The sequence below is a fragment of the Agelaius phoeniceus genome, chromosome 6, assembly GCF_051311805.1.
Source record: "Agelaius phoeniceus isolate bAgePho1 chromosome 6, bAgePho1.hap1, whole genome shotgun sequence".
NCBI classification, from domain to species: Eukaryota; Metazoa; Chordata; class Aves; order Passeriformes; family Icteridae; genus Agelaius; species Agelaius phoeniceus.
Window position 1 is genome coordinate 63,254,128 of NC_135270.1, and position 20,676 is coordinate 63,274,803.

Here is a 20,676-nt window from a genome sequence, read left to right on the forward strand (position 1 = left end):
GAGCTCTGGCAGCCTCGGGGCCGTGCCCATTCCCTGGGGGCTCTTCCAGTGCTGATTCCACCCTCTGGGGGAGGAACCTTTCCCTGAAATCCATCCTAAACCTCTCTTGGCACAGCTGAATTTCCTCCTGTCCTGTTGATGCTCCCTGGGAGCAGAGCCCAGCTCCCACCCTGGACACTCTTGGATCAGTTTGTCCCTGGCTCAAGCCAGGCCTCACCTGCCCAGTCTGGGCTGGGTTGGAGCTGCTGGTCCCAGTTGGATCCACAGGAGTGGGGAACCTCCTCTGCAGGAGAGCAGGGAGGCAGGGCCAGCTCCACATGGAAATATGTGCCAGGGTTTGGGGTTCTGCTGCTTGTGAAAATATTAATTAAAGAGAGAAATGAGGGAAAACGAGGGGAATTGTGTGAGGAGCAGCTGAGGGCACTGGGATGGTGCAGCTGGAGAGGAGGAGACTGAGGGGAGACCTCGCTGTGGTCTTTGACCTCATCCTGAGGGCAGCTCCAGTTTCAGTTCTCTGGGACTGGGACAAGACCCAGGGAGAGGACCCAGGGAATGTTTAGGGTGGATTTTAGGAAAGGTTCTTCCCCCAGAGGGTGGAATCAGCACCGGAAAAGCTCCCCAGGGAATGGGCACAGCCTGAGGCTGCCAGAGCCCCAGGAGGGTTTGGTGAACACCCTCAGGGATGGCCAGGGTGGGATTGCTGGGGGTCTGGGCAGGGCCAGGGGCTGCCCTGGATGATCCTTGGGATCCCTTCCCACTCAGGATATTCCATGATTCCATGATTCTCTGCCATCAAGAACAGACCATCCTTTACAGCTTGCCTGAATCCCAGATATTTGTCACCGATATTTGTCACCAATATTCCCAGATATTTGTCATTCCAAATCCATCCTTAGGGATGAAGGTGACCCAGGAGCCACTCCTCAATTTTATATTCTCACCTGGATAACTCTGATTATATTACAGTCAGAATTACGAAAGAAAAGCAGGAATAACACAAACACTCCCTAGGAATTTTCCCTCTGTGATGTGCAAATGGAATATTTGTCCATGAACTGAACAGCCCAATTTTAGATATAAAACTTCCAAAGAAATCTCTTATTTTTTAAGGAAAATCAATCTGTGTGGTTATAAATGGCAAAGGAATTACTTTAAACATTGACACAGTTTTTTATGGAGTATCCAATGGATTAGTTGACTTCGTCATTAATTTTTTTGCCTTCAATTAATGTTGTCATTAATTAAAGATGTTTTTTCCAGCTAGCGGAGTCAGTGAAGGAATTTCTGTTGGGAATCAATAGGCCATGAACAACAGAGTGAGGAGCTGTTTATTTTTTATGAACATATATGAGCACACAAGGAATCAATCTTTAATCATCCCAGAGGATCAACTCCTCAGGAAATCCAGAATTCCAAGGCTTTAAGAAAATAGAGTTTTCCAGCAAAAGACATGGAATAAACCACCTTTTATTGGCATAAATAAAATAAAAAAGCACCCCATAAAATAAAAGAGTACCACATAAATAAAATAAAAAGCACCAGGGTGGTTCCAACCTTCTGGAATGAAAATCTGCCCCATTTACAGCCCGCTTTTGCTTTTCTGTCTCCCTTGGGAACAAAGATTCCTAAATATTCCAAGGAAAAAAGGAGTCCTGTCCAAACCAACATTCAGGACTCCAAGTTGCCAGAGTGTGGATATTCTCTGCTTAATTAATTACAGGATAATGCAAATAAATGCTCCAGGAACTCCTCCCGTTTTTCCTCAGAGCTTCATAAATATTCCCAAACCACTGGAAATTTGTTATTCCAGCTTGGCCAAAGTCAGTTCCTCACTGCTGGAAATCCAAAACTCCAGCTTGGCCAAAGGTTATTCCCCACTGGAGTTTCATCCTTATCTTTGTGAGGAAAAGGGCTTTGATTTTGAGACTTTTTTTCTTTCAAAAATTCCTTTTCCAACCAAATCCTGGTTCTTATGGATATTCCAGCTCTCGACGCAGGAATTGAGGGGAAGGGTTGTGTTTCATGGTTGTTCCTTGTGGATTTTCTCTTGGAAGCCTCAATCTTGGCTTTTTAATGGAAAAAGGCACAGGCTCAGTGTTAGGGATGGGCTGCACAGGGAATTTTGGGAAGTGGTGATGAGGATTTGGCTCTTTTGCATCCAGGGGAGCCAAGGTGATTCCCAGATCTCCAAGGGAAACAGTCTTGGATGCTTCCAGCTTGGAATCAGCTCAGTGCTGGGAGTTTCCAGCACCTCAAGGCATTGTAGGAATTAAATCCTATTTTTAGGGTGTGCCGGGCTCCGTTTATTTTCAATTATTTTCATATTTTTCAGCCCAGGTTGTTGGTGTTTCCCAAGTTTGGAAAGCAGCTTCTGGGATTATTGGGATTATGGCTCTATTTCCAGTGCTGGGTTGGTTTTTCCAAGTGGTAAAACCAAAGCTGGGTGTGGCAGATCCTGAATTGCTTTCTTTATATCAATATATTTATATATTTATTATTTATATATTTACTTTTATATATTTGTATTTTGATATATGGATACATTTATTGCATTTTAAATATTTGGTTTATATTTTTATTTGTGTATTTTATTTTTGTATAATCTATATATTTGTAGCTTTATTTATTTATTTATTTATTTATTTTAATATATTTATTTATTCCACAGCAGAGCTGGAAAATCAGGGTTATTTTCCATCCAACACAGCGACAATTTTCTGTTGTTTTGGATTTTTTTTCCTTTGGTTTCCATGGTGAAAAATAAGGATTAGATCAGAGCTGGTGTTGATTGCGAGGGAAAAAGAAAAAGTCAAAATCTTTGTTGTTTCCTATGGAGAAATATCAATATCCAACCCTGGTTTTTGGAGGGATAATCCTGAAAGAAAAAATCAAATTGTTTTCCTTTCTGAAAGGAGAAAATAATGGAGATTTTATTGCTTCTGGAAAGATAGGGCAAGAATTCAAAGCAGAGGCTGAATTTGATAGAAATTCATGCCTGGTTTGGGTAATTGCAAATTTTCGTTGTTAATTATTGAAATTCTTTGGGAAATCTCCATTTCTGTGGTTCCTTATCCAAAGATGAGGTGGAATAGGGAATATTTTTAATTTTTGTCCTAAAGTGCTCACAGATATCATTGACATAATGACATAAAACTTGGCTTTAAAAGATTAATTTTATTTATTTTTTAAAACTTTATCACCACAAACTGGCCCTAGCTGTGTAGTCCCTGCCTGATGAGCATCCCAAATCATCAGGAATTGGGGAGATTCCTGTCCTAAAACACAACAAGGGCCATTGGACCTCTGGAAGAAATATTCCAAATTTTTGGTGTGGTTTGTTACAGAAATTCTCCACAGTGGGATAACTCAGGAAGTTAATTCCTTGTTGCACCTCTAATTCTTCTGGAATTTTGAAGGTTGCCCAGTGTCTGCTCCCACACACTTTTCCTGCCCCCAAACCCATCCAAGTTCTGTTTGATTTCTGTGGGGAGAGGATGGGCAGCTGGCAGGGAAGGAGTGGCCTCTGGAAGAAACATTCCCAATTTTTGGTGTGGTTTGTTACAGAACCATTCCATGGTGGGGACAGCTCAAGAAGTTCATCTCTTGTTGAATCCCTTGCTGTATTCCTCGTTGATTCTTCCGGAATTTTGAAGCTTTCCCAGGTCTGCTCTGCTTTCTAAGGCGAAGCCAAACCCTGAAATGTCTGACTTTTGGGTTTTTTTGGGTTTTTTGGATTGCAGGCTGGCCAGCAGCGCTGGTGGGAGCAGGAGATCACGGTGAACGGGAACATCCAGAAGGGGGAATTGATCACCTACAACCTGACGGAGCTCATCAAGCCCGAGGCCTACGAGGTCCGCCTGACGCCCATCACCCGGTTTGGGGAGGGGGACTCCACCATCCGGGTCATCAAATACAGCGGTGAGGACCCCAAATCCAAGGAAAAGGGGGCTGGGAATGTCCCGGGTCACCTGGAATGGCGTGGCTGTTCCAAGTCTTGGGATAATGTCGTGAGCACGGTAATGAGCGTGGTCATCAAAAGGAAGGGGAGAAATGGAGAGAAAGGAGAATCACAACCTCTCATAACAACAATAAAATTCTGGACAGCCAAACGCCAAAATCCCATCCAATTTTTTGTGGGAAATAAGGAAAAGTCGGAATAAATTAATGCCAACTTCATTAAATTGGAGATTTCAAGTTGATCCTTGATGGGTTTTGAAGGAAAATCTACAAATGTTGTTATTCCCCCAGAACAAGCAGGTTTTATTTTAATGTGAATTATTGTCTTTAAAAAAAGTGACTGTTTGTGCTACTATGCAAGAATATAAAATCTATAAATTTACATAACCAATAATGGAAGGGCTTTATAAATTTCCCACGTCATGAGTGTGGCCATCCCAAAAGGAACGGGAAAAATGGGGAGAGAGGAAAATCTTCACCTCTTATAACAACAAAAATGCCAACCAAAATAATTCTGAACAGCCTAACCCCAAAATCCCATCCATTTTTTTTTTTGTGGGAAATAAGGAAAAATTGGAATAAATTAATGGCACCTTCATGAAATTGGAGATTTCAAGTTGCTCTTTGTTGAGTTTTCAATGAAAATCTACAAAGGCTTTTCCCCCAGGATGAGCAGAATTAATTTCATTTTAATGTGAATTATTGTCTCTAAAAATAGTGACTGTTTGTGCAACTATGCAAGATTATAAAATCTATACATTTATATAAGAAATAATGGAAGGGCTTTATAAACTTCCCACGTCATCAGCGTGGTCATCCCAAAAGGAAGGGGAGAAATGGGGACAGAGGAAAATCTTCACCTCTCATAACAACAAAAATGCCAACCGAAATAATTCTGAACCTCCAAACCCCAAAATCCTATCCAATTTTTTTGTGGGAAATAAGGAAAAATTGGAGTAAATTAAGGCCAGCTTCATCAAACAGCATATTTAGAGTTGATTCTTGTTTTGAAGGATGAGTTTTGAAGAAAAGTCTGCAAACAAAGTTGGTTTTTTTCCCCCAGAATGAACAGTTTTTATTTTAATGTGAATTATTGTCTTTAAAAAACCAGTGACTGTTTGTAGTCCTTTGCAAGATTATATAATCTATACATTTATATAAGGAATAATGGAAGGGCTTTATAAATTTCCCTCTAAAAGGTCACTCTGACAAAGATTAATCCACTTACATTTAGAAAGAAAACCACAATATCCATACATCCTGTTTCCCATATTCCCAGAAATTTAATCTTCTGTTAAATCCATCCAAATACCTATTTTTGGGGTGTTTATTTCATGAATAATTGAATTTCTTTTTGTTTGGTTGGTTTTGTGCTGTAAAAATTGCAACGAATGCGCAAGAAGGACCTTAAAGAGGAGGCTGAAAGATCCCTAAACGTGACACTTCGATAATTCCTTGTTTATCACCATCTTCCTGCCAAAATATTCCCACAAAATGATAAAAATCTTCCCTTAAACCCATCCCATTCCCATCCCAAACTGCTCCAGGAACCCACAACCTCCTTTACACGTTGTCCTGCAGCTGTGCTGCTCCAAAAGTGAGATTTTTGTGGTTTTTTCCTGGTTGTTTTGGAGGTTTGTTTTTTTTTTTTTTCCCCAGGTTTATGATGCTGAATAAATTCAGCTTAACCACCTTCATTTTCTTGTCTGCTTTTGTGCCTGGGTGTGACACAGAGCGTTGGCTTTGCTCTGCTGGGAACAATCCAAACCGTGTGACTCGAGGTGACACCTGATGAGATTTTCCATCCAAAGCCCCGCATTTAGTTACAAATCAAGCCTCAGTCAATGCAGCTGCCAGCAAGTGCAGCTAATTCCAGGTTCAATCACTCAGGGATCCTGTAAAATTGAGGTTTTTTTGGAGAATCAGAGGTAATTTGTAGGTAAAAGATGTAAAGATTGGGTTTCTTGGGGAGATGACACTGGAGCAAATCACTGCTCGAGTTTCAGGTAAAGTGGTGCTAATTCAGAGCTGGTGTGGAAAATCCAGATTGAATTTAGGATTTTGCTGAATCTTAGGCTGGGATTTAAGCAAGGAAGGGCAGCAGGAAAACCTGGAGTGATGCTCTGGCATTGTCAGATGTCCCTGTTAATTGGAGATAAAATTTAATATGGGATTTTCTGTGGATAAAATCAAATTCCAGCCCTGATCTCAGCCTCCTTCTGCTTCCCATGTGTGTGGGGCTGTGGAAGAGGGGCCTTTTCCTAAATCATCCATCCTCAAATTCCTCCTGCAAATAGAGCCACAGAATAATCCCCCCTTCAATCCCATTCCCAGGTTTCAGCATTGCACAGATTCCTCTGGATTAACCTGGGAAGCCATTCCCAGGCTTAGGATATTGTGGACATTGTGAAGGTTTGCATTTCATTCTCTTCCAGCCTCTTAAAGGGGTAAAGTAGATGAATTTCAATATTCAGCAAGGGGAAATTTAGGATAATCTGAATACTGATGAATTGAAATTTTTTCTGTTATTAATTATTAATTTTATTTTCCCTCTGTTTTCCAGCTCCGGTGAATCCACATCTCCGTAAGTATTTAAATTATTTATTATTTCATCTTCCATGCCATGAAGAAGAGTCCTTGCATTGGTTGTCCCTCACAGTTGAAAAGTAAATTTGAAATATTTATTTTGTTCCCAGTTGAAAAGTAAATTTGAAGTGTTTTACTTCTGGTTGCAGCCCATGGGTAGCAGGAACCACCTGAAGGTGTCATTTGGGATTCCTCTTGTTCCAACAAGGATAAGGGAAGGAAAATCACAGCTCCAGCTCATCTTTCTCATTGCCCCAAAGAGTTCATCCAAAGGAAAATACTCGTGGGCTAAAGTTCAGATCCAGCTGTGGTGGAGCAGCTCAGGAGGTGTTGGGGATGCCATGGGAAATCATGGAAGGGCAGGGACACCTCCCACTGTCCCAGGGTGCCCCAGTGTCCAGCCTGGCCTTGGGCACTGCCAGGGATCCAGGGGCAGCCACAGCTGCTCTGGCAATTCCAGCCCAGCCAGGAATTCCCCATTCTCAACATCCCACCTAAATCCACCCTCCTTCACCTTCAAACCATTCCCTGGCTCCTGTCCCTCCATCCCTTGTCCCCAGTCCCTCTCCAGCTCTCCTGGAGCCCCTTCAAGCTCTGGAAGATTCTCTAAGGTCTCCCCAGAGCCTTCCTTATGATTCTTGAGTTATTTCCATGCTTTTTAGGGCAGATTGAAACCAAAAAGAAGGAAGTTCTTCCCCACGAGACCCAGGAATCATGGATTCATTGCACAGAGAAATGGGGAGGCCCCAAGTGGATTTTGGTTCTCCCCAAATTCTCAGGACACTCAGGCATGACTGGAAATGCAAACTCTGACACAGGGGTGTCCCGGGCTGGAAATGCCAAAGTCACATTTTGTTCTTCCACTTTTCCATGGGCACCAAATCCCTGCAAACGTCCAGGCAGGAGACTGGGATGGAGCTTTGGCACATCCCAGTAAAACCACCCTGTTCCCACAGCCCCACCTCTCCCCGCTACTCCAGTCCCACCTACCCCTCCTACTCATGTTCTCCCAAGCCCCAACAAATCCATTTTTTTCGGTCACAACATATTCTTGTTTTTAATAGAACGTCCTGAAATTATTCCCACCTAAGGAATGAGGTCCAGTCTCCCATTTTTCCTGCTGCAAGGCAGAGCCATCAGGCATGAGCAGGCTCTGCTCCGTCCCTCAGACTCAACTTTAAACCTTTGTGTAAATTTTAAACTTATTTGCAGAAGATCTTGTCCAACATGTTAATAATTAAGCAGGACTTAGCTCAAAGCTGCCAGGGGCTGCAGGAACCTCTCCCATGGAGCCTTAACGAGCAGGGCATGAGACTCTTGCTAATTAATACATTAAATCTAGGCTCTGATGGGAAGAAAAGAATACAATCCTAAGTGCTTCACGCTCCTCTAGGATTTTAAGATCTCAAACTAATTTTCCAAAAGTCTTGTAGGATCATGATGGAATGTGGGTGGCATCCAAATGGGAATAAGGAATGTGTCGGCTCAAGGGTGGGATGGGAAAGTTTTTCCACCAAAGCTGCAGTGTCCCCAGGGCCACTCCTTTCAGGTGGCCAAAGCCATGGTAGAATTCTGCTTTGCTTGCTTTCCCTGAAGATTTTTTGACTTGAATCCCTTGGTAGGAAAGAAATCCCAGTCTGTATCCCATCCCTATTCCCCAAGGCCACCACTGCCCCATGGCCCCAAGTGCCACCTCCATCATGGCTTGAAATCCCTCGGGGATGGGCACTGCAACCCTCCCTGGGCAGTTCCTGAGCCCCCTTTCCATGGGGAAATTCCTGCTGTGCCCACCCTGAGCTGCCCTGGCCCAGCCTGAGGCCGTTCCCTCTGCTCCTGTCCCTGTGCCCTGGAGCAGAGCCCGACCCCCCCGGCTGTGCCCTCCTGGCAGGAGCTGTGCAGAGCCACAAGGGCCCCCTGAGCCTCCTTTGCTCCAGGCTGAGCCCCTGCCCAGCTCCCTCAGGGATTCTGCAGCCCCTGCCCGGCTCCCTCAGGGATTCTGCAGCCCCTGCCCGGCTCCCTCAGGGATTCTGCAGCCCCTGCCCAGCTCCCTCAGCCTCTTCTGGGGCTCCAGACCCTTCCCCAGCTCCCTTGTCTATGCTTCCTACAAAATCCCTGTTGTTCCTAAACCTGTCGGGCCAATTTCTGGTTTTATTTATGCTGTGTGAACAAAGAGGAGGAGCTGTATCCAACCAGGACAAGATTCCTGACTGGAACCTGAAGTCATGCTCTTCCTGCTTCACTTCTGGAATAATCCCATTCCCTAAATCCTGCCTTTTGATGCAATCTCTGTGATACCCAAGCAAAAAGCCTCAAAAGACTTCAACTCTGAGGTGGAGCCTCACTTCTCCACTTCGTTTTTTACCGCCTAACAGAAACCATTTCATGTAAACCAGAAGGATTTTAGATCAATTTGTACAATTAGAGGTCACCCCTGAATAATAGGAGAGAGGAGATGTTCGGGAGTCGCATCCAACTTGGATTTTATGGGAATGGATGACACAAATCCCTGCTACAACGAAGGGTTTCACCTCCAGAACAGCTTCAGCTTTTGCTCTAATTGGCAAGGAAATTATTAATGACCTGAATCCACTTCCAGAGCTGCCATGTGCCCTGACAAAAACCGCCACTCTCATTAATGTTAATTAGCACCATCGTTAGGGCCATGGCTGGAGCACCTGTGGAAGAGCTGCTGGTTCCTCCTGCTCAGCAATTAACAGCGCCAGACCATCCAGATCTATTTAAATGCTCCTACAAAAGTATGGAGCAAATCCTGAGGAGCTTTTTCCCATTTTTCTTCTTCTGTCATTTTTTAAGGAGTGTTCAGTGCCAAGAACATTTAGCACTAACCTTTTCCAAGGTATTCCACATGAAATCAATGTTTGACTATTAAATAAATGGCAAACTTTGACTCTTCTTTTTTTTCCCCCCATCTGGCTTGAATATTTATTTTATTTTTTTCTTCACCTCAGGAAAAAATCTTTTGTTCTGCTGATGTGGAATTTCTTAATGAAGCTCTGAGGGCAGAAGACATTTATGCAGCTTTTAAGACACTGGAGGGGCAGTGCAGAAAGTGCTGAATGGCTGAAAATTCTTTCTTTTCTTCACTTTGCTCCAGGACTGGATCTGGGAATCAAAACTTTTCTCCTTCACTTAAATTTTTCCTTTTGATTTCATCCCTTTGTGTAGAAGCAGCAACTTCTGTGTTGCAGGAAGATGCAAAAGTGGAGGTGGAAGCAAAATCCACAAAATGTGGGGTAAACCAAAAGAATTTGGAGCTCAGGTGATGTAAAAAGAATTCTTGGAGAGGCACAGCTGGCACTTTGTTCAGAGAGCTTTGTTTGAGTCCTGGGACATTCCAAGAGCCTTGGCGGGGTCTTGGAATTCCCTTCCCAGTCTTGGGATGAGGATGGAGATGTCGATTGGTTGATGTCTCTCCTGAAGGATTTGGGTGCAGTCATGGAACCATCAAAGGATCAGGGACTGGTTTGGGTTGGTGGGACCTGAATCCCATCCCATCCCATCCCACTGTCCCAGGATTCTCCAAGGCCCAATGTCCAGCCTGGCCTTGGGCACTGCCAGGGATCCAGGGGCAGCCACAGCTGCTCTGGCAATTCCAGCCCAGCCCCTCCCAGGCAGGAATTCCCTCCCTGGTGCCCAGAGCAGCTCCCACCATGCTGAGCTCCCAGGGATGACCAGAATCCCACATCCTGCTCAGGTCAGCAGTGAAGGAGCCGTGCTTTGGGAATGAATTCTCCTGGGGGATCTGATGATGTTGATGGATTTACTGGGAAGCCAAACCAGTCTGCTCCAGGTGCTGAGAGCCAAGGAAGTTTCTGGGAACTGCATTCCAGTGCTAACCTGGTTTTATAGGATTGTGTTTTGCACCGATGGTCCCAGAGGGGCACAGAATTCCAGGATGGATCAGGCTGGAAGGGACCACAGAGGGTCACTGGTGCCAGTCCCTGCCCAGGGCACAGGATTGTGTCCATGTGGCTCTGGAATATCCCAGGCAGGAGACTCCAGCCCCTGTCTGGGCTCTGCTCAGGGCTGGGCACTGCCCAGGGCAGGAATTCTGCCTCCTGTGCCTGGGAATTCCTGGGATCAATCCCTGCCCGTGGCTCTGGCGCCATTGCTGGGCCTGGAGCAGAGCCTGGGCCTGCTCTGACCTCTGCACACAGGGACAGACAGGGGGACACAGGGACAGACTGGGACAGACAGGGGGACACAGGGACACACAGGGACAGCCAGGGACAGCCAGGGACAGACAGCCAGGGACAGACAGGGACAGACAGGGGGACACATGGGGACACCCAGGGCTGATGCCCCTCTCAGCTGGGGCTCCTCTCCAGGCTGAGCAGCCCCAGCTCCCTCAGCCTTTCCTGGGCACGGAGATGCTCCAGCCCTTCCTCATCCTCCCATCCCTCCTCTGGACCAGATCCAGGAGCTCCAGGTCCCTCCTGTCCTGCTGATCCCAGAGCTGGACACAGCACGCCAGATGTGCCCAGGGCTGAGCAGAGGGGCAGGATCCCCCCAGTCTCCTCCCTGATCCCCCTTGGACCCCTTTGGCCTTTTGTTTCTTTGGAAAGGCGGGAGGAGAACCAGGAATATTTAGAAATCACTCTGAGTGCATCCTGTGGTTTACAGTGAAATTTCCAAGCTTATTTCTGAGCCTGCAGCATCACCTGAGTGTTGCAGCACTAAGCTCCAGGTCCCTCTTTCCTCACTGATTAACAGGGAAGCTCCAGTGGCTTAAGTGGATTTAGAGCTCCCCAAAAGCCCAAACCTGCAAACATTTATCCACCTTCTCAGTTTAACAGGGATGAACAATCCCTCGACACCGGGGGTTTGAGTTTCTCCTACCAATGAATATAAATTGCACCCCTCCAAGCTGACACCATGTGCAGGCAGCTGCCTTCTCCCTGGAGAAGGGAGATTTCCTTCTTTTCTCAGATAAATCAATGGACTTTGCAGAAAGAGTAAACTCGGCAGGAATTGTTCATGCAGTGAAATTCAGCTTTTGCACGTTCTACTCCACAGGGCCTTGTAATGCTCTGAGTGAGAACTGAACCTCCAAGCTGGGCTTTGTTTTGGTTCTTAAATTGCAGGAGGAATTTCTCATCCCATCATCACCCAGCAGGGCAGGTCACTAGGATCACTGGGCTCTCACAATTCCATGCTGGAGAGGACCCCAGGAATCCTCCTTGGGGTTCTTGGCAATTTTTATTTTTTAGACCTATGTGTTTACCACTTTCTTCAAATACATCACAGAAATCTCAGTGAAAATCCAGGAGGTGTGTCCAGGACATGATACAGTCACCTCTGCTTCCCATATGGATTCAGATATTCCTCACAGGAATTTCTTATGATAATCTGGTGATGGGGACTCAATTCTCCTCCTGGTATCCCTCCATGTTCTGCAATGTCCTGATTTTTAGACATTTCCTTCAATGAGGCTACTTTGCCTCATTTTAGCCACTTCTTCCTTTTCCATCCCTGTTGAAATGAAGGATAATTTAGGAGATGCCACTTGGAGATAATGTTTACAATTTGAATAACTGCTGTCTTATATTCCTAAACCACATTAACCCACTTCCCACAATTTTCCCCAAATTTAATGTTTTATGGGAATGATTCTGTTTTCCCCGGCTTTTTAGAAATGTAAAAAGAGACAACACCTCTAAAAACCAGTGTATAAATCTGAATATGTGAGGAGGAGCTCTACAAAAAGATATAAATGTAATTTCAATTTCACCAGCACAAATCAATGACCCTGATTTATTTTTTTGTTGAGCTTGCTGCTAAAGAAAACTGTGGATAATTGACAAGGAGTTCGAAAAATAAGGATCAGATGGCAAACCTTGGCCAGTAAATTCCTGTTATTTGTTTTGTCAGGAGAGTTCCACTGTGGCTTTGAGGATGGGAACATTTGCCTTTTCACTCAAGACGACACCGACAACTTTGACTGGACAAAACAAAGCACTGCCACGAGGGACACGAAATACACGCCCAACACGGGGCCCAACGCCGACCGCACCGGCTCCAAGGAGGGTAAGATCCAGCAGTGAGGAATGTGGGATAAGGGAACTGTCCAGAACAGGCACCTCAGCCCTTTCCTGGTCATGGAATCCCAGATGGATTGGGATGGGAAAGGATTCAAGTTCATCTTTTCTCACCCCTGCGATGGCAGGGACACAGAATCACAGAATCACAAGTTTGGAAGAGACCTTCAAGGTCATCGAGTCCAACCTGTTCCCTGACACCCCAACTCAGCCCTGGCACTGAGTGCCTCATCCAGGCTTTGTTAAACACCTCCCTGGGCAGAACATTCCAGAACTTTATCACCCTTTCTGTGAAAAACTTTTTGCACTGTCCCAGGCTGCTCCAAGCCCCAGTGTCCAGCCTGGCCTTGGGCACTGCCAGGGATCCAGGGGCAGCCACAGCTGCTCTGGCAATCCCAGCCCAGCCAGGAATTCCCAATTCCCAGTCTCCCACCCATCCCTGCCCTCTGGCACTGGCAGCCATTCCCTGGCTCCTGTCCCTCCATCCCTTGTCCCCAGTCCCTCTCCAGCTCTCCTGGAGCCCCTTTAGGCCCTGGAAGGTTCTTTAAGTTCAGACCAAGATCCTTCAAGGACTTCCAGAAGGAATCACCAGTGCTGAAGAGTGACAGGTCCCAAAGCACAACCCCTGACGGTGCCATTCCCACCTTGCCTCATTTTTATTGTGCCATTTTCAAAGTGATTCCCTTTACATTAAAATCTAGTGGGGCAATCTGGCTCATCTTAAAATATTCTCCTGCTTTACGTCATTTAAATTCTCCCTTGAGCTCTCTCAGCCCGTCACAATGAGGGGATTTTGCCCCATTTTTGCTCTAGCTATTGTTCAAATGTACAATTTTCAATCTGCTGCCCCTGTTAACGTGTGCTCCTGACTGCAGTGAGGATTTGCATTTGAAAAAAAAATCCAGCACATCGAGCTGAATTTATCCAGACCTGCAGTAATTCCTGCTATTTTATTGTGTGCACTTCCAAAGGGGAAAAATTCATCCTGCACCACTTTAATTTGGTTGGATTAATTCAATAATATCTCTGTGGTTGGCACTTCCAGGAATGAAATAAATGGATATCGTCTTCTCTGGGATTGACATGGCAAGTTGAAAATATTCCTTGAAAAGTTTCCATCCTGATATTTTCCCTCTATTTTACAAGTCATGTTTCCAGGGACAAATTCCCCCTCAGGACTGAAGGCTGAACCCCCTCAGATTTTCTGCAAAGGTTCATCAGTTTGGAGATGATTTCCAGCACTGGCCTGCTTCCTGGATTTTAGTTTTCAGGGAAAACACGGCTTTGGAGCAGCTTTTAGAAACACAGAGGCTTCATGTAGGAAAAAATGAGTCCCAGAAATGACATGGTGGGAGATGGAAGTGAGAACTTTATCAGCATGCTTGATAATTCCAAGGTGTTTCTGCATTTATCTGTGTTGGATGTTGAGGGCCTCATCCCAAGGATTCCTCTTTGGATTTTTCCAGGTTTTTATGTGTACGTTGAGATGTCCCAGGTGTTGAGGGCCTCATCCTAAGGATTTCCATCTCTGTTGAATGTTGAAGGCCTCCTCCCAGTAATTTCCTTTTAGATTTTTCCAGATCTTCCAGTGTACATTGAGATACCCAGCTGCTGAAGGCCTCATCCCAATGATTTTATTTTGGATTTTTCCAGGTTTTTATGCACACATTGAGACGTCCCAGGTGTTGAGGGCCTCATGCTAAGGATTTTCTTCTGTGTTGGGTTTTGAAGGCCTCATCCTAAGGCTTTCCCTTTGGATTTTCCCAGGTTTTTACATGTACATCAAGTCATCCCAGGTGCTGAGGGCCTCATCCCAATGATTTCTCTTTGGATTTTCCCAGGTTTTCATATGTACATCGAGATGTCCTGGATGTTGAGGGCCTCATCCCAGTGATTTCCTTTTGTATTTTCCCAGGTTTTCACATGTACATCAAGATGTCCCAGGTGTTGAGGGCCTCATCCTAATGATTTTCTTCTGTGTAGGGTGCTGAAGGCCTCATCCTAAGGGTTTCCTGTTGGATTTTCCCAGGTTTTCACATGTACACAGATGTTGAAGGCCTCATCCTAAGGATTTCCCTTTGGATTTTTCCAGGTTTTCACATGGATATCAAGACATCCTGGGTGTTGAGGGCCTCATGCTATGGATTTCCATCTGTGTTGGATGTTGAGGGCCTCATCCCAATGGTTTCCCTTTGGATTTTTCCAGGTTTTACATGTCCATTGAGCAATCTCAGGTGTTAAGGGCCTCATTCCAGGTTTTCACAAGCATTGAGGGCCTCATCCCCAGTGATTTCCCATGGGATTTTCCCAGGTTTTTACACGTACATCAAGACATCTCAGGTGTTAAGGGCCTTATCCCAATGGTTTCCCTTTGGATTTTACCAGGTTTTTACATGTACATTGAGACATCTCGGGTGTTGAAGGCCTCATCCCAATGATTTCCCTTTGGATTATTCCAGGATTTTCCATGTACATCAAGAAGCCCTGAGTGTTGAGGGCCTCATGCTATGGATTTCCATCTGTGTTGGATGTTGAGAGCCTCATCCCAACGATTTCCCTTTGGATTTTTCCAGGTTTTTACATGTACATCAAGAAATCCTAGGTGTTGAGAGCTTCATCCCAATGATTTCCCTTTGGATTTTTCCAGGTTTTTCAATGTACATTGAGCGATCCCAGGTGTTAAGTGCCTCATTCCAGGTTTTCACACGTACAAAGGTGTTGAAGGCCTCATCCCAACAATTTCCCTTTGGATTTTCCCAGGTTTTCACATGTACACAGATGATGAAGGCTGCATCCCAACGGTTTCCCTTTGGGTTTTCCCAGGTTTTTACATGCACACAGGTGTTGAAGGCCTCATCCCAACGGTTTCCCTTTGGGTTTTCCCAGGTTTTTACATGCACACAGGTGTTGAAGGCCTCATCCCAACGGTTTCCCTTTGGGTTTTCCCAGGTTTTCACATGTACACAGATGATGAAGGCCTCATCCCAACGGTTTCCCTTTGGGTTTTCCCAGGTTTTTACATGCACACAGGTGTTGAAGGCCTCATCCCAATGGTTTCCCTTTGGGTTTTCCCAGGTTTTTACATGTACATCGAGACGTCCCGGCCCAGGCTGGAGGGGGAGAAGGCCCGACTCGTCAGTCCTGTTTTCAGCGTCGCTCCCAAAAATCCCTACGGAGCCACCAACACGGCCTACTGCTTCAGCTTCTACTATCACATGTATGGACAGCACATAGGTGAGAGAAAGCCAATTCCTCTGGGAAAAATAGCTGGAAAAAATTCCTCTTGTTTGAAGGAAAATCATGGGAAGAGTGCCAGTTCCTCCGAGAGCCTGGCATAACTCAGGGAGGTGCTTGAGGGCATCCAAATCATCTGTTTTCCACTAATCAGGGATTTGTAGGAAGGAGGAATTTCCCTCTTACAGCTGGGAACTGTTTCCTGCACGAGTGAGGTTTTGGGCAGGGAATTGCATGGGAATCCCATTGATCTGAATGGGAACTTTAGAGCCTGGAAAGGGAAAAGTTGATTTTAACAAGGGTTTTTTTCTGATTCTAACGGGATGTTTTAGGCCTTCCTGACTGAATTCAGGATCAGGTTGGGAGCACCTGCATTTCTTAGGTGTTTCCTGTGGAAAAGTCATGGAAAATTTGCTCAAAACCTGCAAGAATCTGAATATTCAATGGATATCTGTAAGTGTTCTAGGTATTTCTGATGGATTCAGGATCAGGCAAGGAGCAGCAGCACTCCTCATGCATTTCCCATGGAAAACACATGGAAAACTTGTTGTAAAGCCACAGGTATTTTGATTTTCAAGGAGTATCTGTGAGTGTTTTCAGCATTTCTGACTGGGTTCCATATCGGGCAGGGAGCAGCAGCACTCCTCATGTATTTCCCATGGAAAAGTCATGGAAAATTGGTTCAAAGCTGCAGGAATGTAGATTTTCAAAGGGTATCTGTGAGTGTTGTGGGTGTTCCTGACTAAATTCAGGATCAGGCAGGGAGCAGCAGCATTCCTCAGGTGTTTCTTGTGGAAAAACCATGGAGAATTTGCTCACAATCTGCAGTAATACAGATTTTCAAGGAGAAAGTTTGAGTGTTTTTGGCATTCCTGACTAGATTCAGTATCAGGCAGGGAGCAGCTACATTTCTCTTGTAATTCCCATGGAAAAGTAATAGAAAATTTGTTCAAAAGCTGCAGGAATTTAGATTTTCAAAAGATACCTGTGAGTATTTTAGATGACTGGATTCAGGATCAGGCAGGGAGCAGCAGCCTTCCTTTGGTGTTTCCTGTGGAAAAGTCATGGAGAATTTGCTCAAAAGCTGCAGAAATGTGGATTTTCAAGGAGTATCTGTGAATGTTTTAGGCACTCCTAATGGATTCAGGATCAGGCAAGAAGGAGCAGCACTCCTCATGTATTTCCCATGGAAAAGTAATAGAAAATTTGTTCAAAAGGTGCAGTAATGTAGATTTTCAAAAGATATCTGTGAGTATTTTAGATGACTGGATTCAGTGTTTTAGGTGTTCCTAAGTGAGTGAGTGTTTTAGGTGTGAGTGTTTTAGGTGTTCCTGACTAAATTCAGGATCAGGCAGGGAGCAGCAGCATTCCTCAGGTGTTTCTTGTGGAAAAACCATGGAGAATTTGCTCACAATCTGCAGTAATACAGATTTTCAAGGAGAAAGTTTGAGTGTTTTTGGCATTCCTGACTAGATTCAGTATCAGGCAGGGAGCAGCTACATTTCTCTTGTAATTCCCATGGAAAAGTAATAGAAAATTTGTTCAAGAGCTGCAGGAATGTAGATTTTCAAAAGATATCTGTGAGTATTTTAGATGACTGGATTCAGGATCAGGCAGGGAGCTGCAACATTCCTCATGCATTTCCCATGGAAAAGTCATGGCAAATTTGCTCTAAAGCCACAGGAATTTGGATTTTCAAGGAGTATCTGTGAGTGTTTTAGGCATTCTTGATGGATTTGGGATCAGGCAGGGATACATTCCTCATGTGTTTCCTGTGGAAAAGTCATGAAAAATTTGCTCACACACTGCAGGAATTTGAATTTTCAAAGGGTACCTGCCAGTCTTTTTAGTCCTGCCTCTTTCAACACCCACATTTAATTTCTTTTTGTGATATGAAAAAAAAAAAAAAAAAAAAAAAAAGAAGTGGGAAAATATAAAAGCCCAAACAACAAAAAATCCAATATTTGGAAGGCCTTTGCGGGTTTCTTGGTGCTCCCAGTGTGCCAGGAGTTTTTCCAATGTCAAAGTGACCTGGTTTGATGTATTTTTATCTCTATTCCAAGGGCAAACCCATCCTCCCAGAGAGTTCTGGTGCTTGCTTTGTCCGAGCTCCCCCTGCCCCCAGGCAGAGCTCAGATTTTAAGCAGAGCAGACAAGAGCACTCAGGTTATTTTTTTTTTTTTTTTGTCTCTGTGCTGCAGGAAGGTGGATGCAGCTCCAGGTTGGAATTCTCCTGGCTCTGTGCTGGGTTTTTTATTGGAAGGAAAGGATTCAGCCACTCCATGCTGAGAAAAAATATAGAAATTGCAATATCTGGTCATATTCTGGTCGTTTATTTATGGGGAATTATGAAGAACAAATTACAAACATCAAGGGTCAAAGAGTGTTTCTGTATTCTAAAAGTTAGAAAGTATTCTAAAAGTTTTATTTTACTTCTTATTATTCTTCCTTTAAAGTACTATTAATAAATTTTTCTTTTTACCCTTTTAAAGTTTTAAACCTACTTTACCTTTCTCCTAATCCTACCTCACAGCAAAAGTTAATAAATTAGCAATTAACCAACACTAAACCCCCCACACTCATTAATACAGTAACCAAAAAAACTTTAAATGAACAAACGAAAACCAATACACACATAAATATAGACATGAATATAAACAAATATAAAATAAATTAAAATAAATAAATTATAAATAATATATATATAAATAAAAATAAATATCTATAAAATAAATATAAATATTTGGAGGAGGGATGAGGCCGAGCAACATTCCCAGCCCTGCTCCAAACACCTGGGCTGGGCTAAAGGAATCCCTTTGCAATCCCTTTCTGGTTTAGGTTCTTCCCTGCTTTGTGTGGAGGCAGAGCCAGACTTTCCTCTCCAGATCCCATTTCCTTTGTGCCCATTCCCTGCATTCCAGGTGGGATCACAGAGCTGCTCCTCATTCTCCCTTCCCAGCTCCTTCAGGGAAGATGGATGGTCCCATTCCAATCCCATTCCAATCCCATTCCAATCCCATTCCAGTCCCATTACAATCCCACTCCAGTCCCATTCCAATACCATTCCAGTCCCATTCCAATCCCATTGCAGTCCCATTGCAGTCCCATTGCAGTCCCATTCCAGTCCCACTCCAGTCCCATTCCAATTCCTTTCCAGTCCCATTCCAGTCCCATTCCAATCCCATTGCAGTCCCAGTCCAGTCCCATTCCAATCCCATTCCAGTCCCATTCCAGTCCCATTCCAATCCCATTCCAGTCCCACTCCAGTCCCATTCCAATCCCATTCCAGTCCCATTGCAGTCCCATTCCAATCCCACTCCAGTCCCACTCCAGTCCCATTCCAATCCCATTCCAGTCCCATTCCAATCCCACTCCAGTCCCATTCCAGTCCCATTCCAGTCCCATTCCAATCCCATTCCAGTCCCATTCTCTCCTCCTGGTGAAAAGGCCATCAGGGGAATATTTCCTCCATTAAATCTCCAGCCTGATGTTTTCCAAGGCTCCAAGTTTGACTTTTGCTGCAAACAAGAACTGTTCCAGAGCAGGTGCAGCTGCCTCAGATCTGGGAGCTTTCCTTGGAATTTTTGGGATCTGCTGTGCCAGGCATCCCAAAAATGCTGCTCCTGTGGGAATTTGGCTGTCTGAAAGTCTCAGATTAGGAGAAATACACTGAATTTACAGACCACAAAGAGGCCCCACTGCCCCACACACCTGCAGGCAACCGCGGTGGCAAATAAGACCAAAACCCCCAAATCCTGTGAATTAATGAACCCAGAGAAATGAAATTTGTTATTTTTCTGTGCACCAAGAGAATCTGGTTCTGTTCACGCCTGCATTTTTGACCCTGGTGTCCCAAGTGTCTGTGCTGGCACCGGTTACTTACTGGTGGGCAAAGGTGCAGCTCTGGGGGGTTTTCCTGCACAGGGAGAGATTTTGGAGGGTTTTTTGAACTCAGAGGATGTTGTTGTCCTCCAGAAATATTCCCAAGGGCATCAGGTCTCTCCCTGAGATGGATCTGCCGGGTTCTGGGGAGCTCCAGGAGTTCAGCAATGGGCAGAGGAAAGCTGGTAGGAAATGAGCAAGAACTCAGCACAAAAGAACCAAATTGCTGATTTTGCCCTGGACAAGGAGGTCTAATGCCGATTTCTTGCTCTAAACCACAGAAAATTCCTTTTTGCCTGTTTTCCCTGGAATTCTCATGCCTTGCCTGAGCTGCAGGATGGGTGCTCAGTTCCCCTCTGCTGGGAGCTCCCATCACGACTTCCCGGCATTCCTGAATTTAAAAGGTTTGGAATCCACGGCAGGAAACTTCCACACCTTAAATCCAAGGAAAACAGGCGAGGAGGATGCTGCAGCATCCAGGCAGAGCCTTCCCAGCTCCAGCTCTCCTTCTGTTTTCCAGGAAGTTTGAATGTTTACCTGAGGCTCAAAGGCCAGACTGCCATAGAAAACCCCTTGTGGTCCTCGAGTGGGAATAAGGGACAGCACTGGAACCAAGCCCGGGTGAACATCAACCCCCCCACCTCATTCCAGGTAAGGCTGGCACCTCCAGGAACTGGGAATTCAGGGCTGGGAGGGAGACTGGGAATATTGACCCTTTTCTTTGGGATTTCCCAGCTCTGGAGGCTGCTCATGGACAGATCATTGCTTTCCTTGAGCACCACGGGGCTTAATAATGCTTGAGCTCAAAACACTTTCCAGCTTCCCAAAGATGCTGGGAGTGATTCCAGCAGGTTTTGATTTCAGATTAGCAAGTGGAATATAAAATCATGTGCTAGGAGAAATTACTTAGGGCACCTGTGTTAGAGGCTTTTAGAAATACTTGGATTTTCTGTGGGAA

The 20,676-nt window shown here is 44.9% G+C and overlaps 1 protein-coding gene and 1 long non-coding RNA gene across 2 annotated transcripts in view; both read left to right on the forward strand.

Moving 5' to 3' along the window:
• MDGA2 (MAM domain containing glycosylphosphatidylinositol anchor 2) overlaps window positions 1–20,676 on the forward strand; it is a 217,951-nt gene that overhangs the window by 190,826 nt on the left and 6,449 nt on the right. Inside the window, exons 11-15 of the mRNA XM_054635413.2 lie at window positions 3,741–3,918; window positions 6,521–6,541; window positions 12,436–12,591; window positions 15,678–15,836; window positions 20,239–20,369. Coding sequence (XP_054491388.2) covers window positions 3,741–3,918; window positions 6,521–6,541; window positions 12,436–12,591; window positions 15,678–15,836; window positions 20,239–20,369 — 645 coding nt within the window. The remainder of the gene's footprint in view (window positions 1–3,740; window positions 3,919–6,520; window positions 6,542–12,435; window positions 12,592–15,677; window positions 15,837–20,238; window positions 20,370–20,676) is intronic.
• On the forward strand, window positions 15,843–17,759 carry LOC143694434 (uncharacterized). Its single transcript, XR_013182921.1, has 2 exons — window positions 15,843–16,549; window positions 17,079–17,759. It is a non-coding gene; the product is annotated as an uncharacterized LOC143694434 (long non-coding RNA).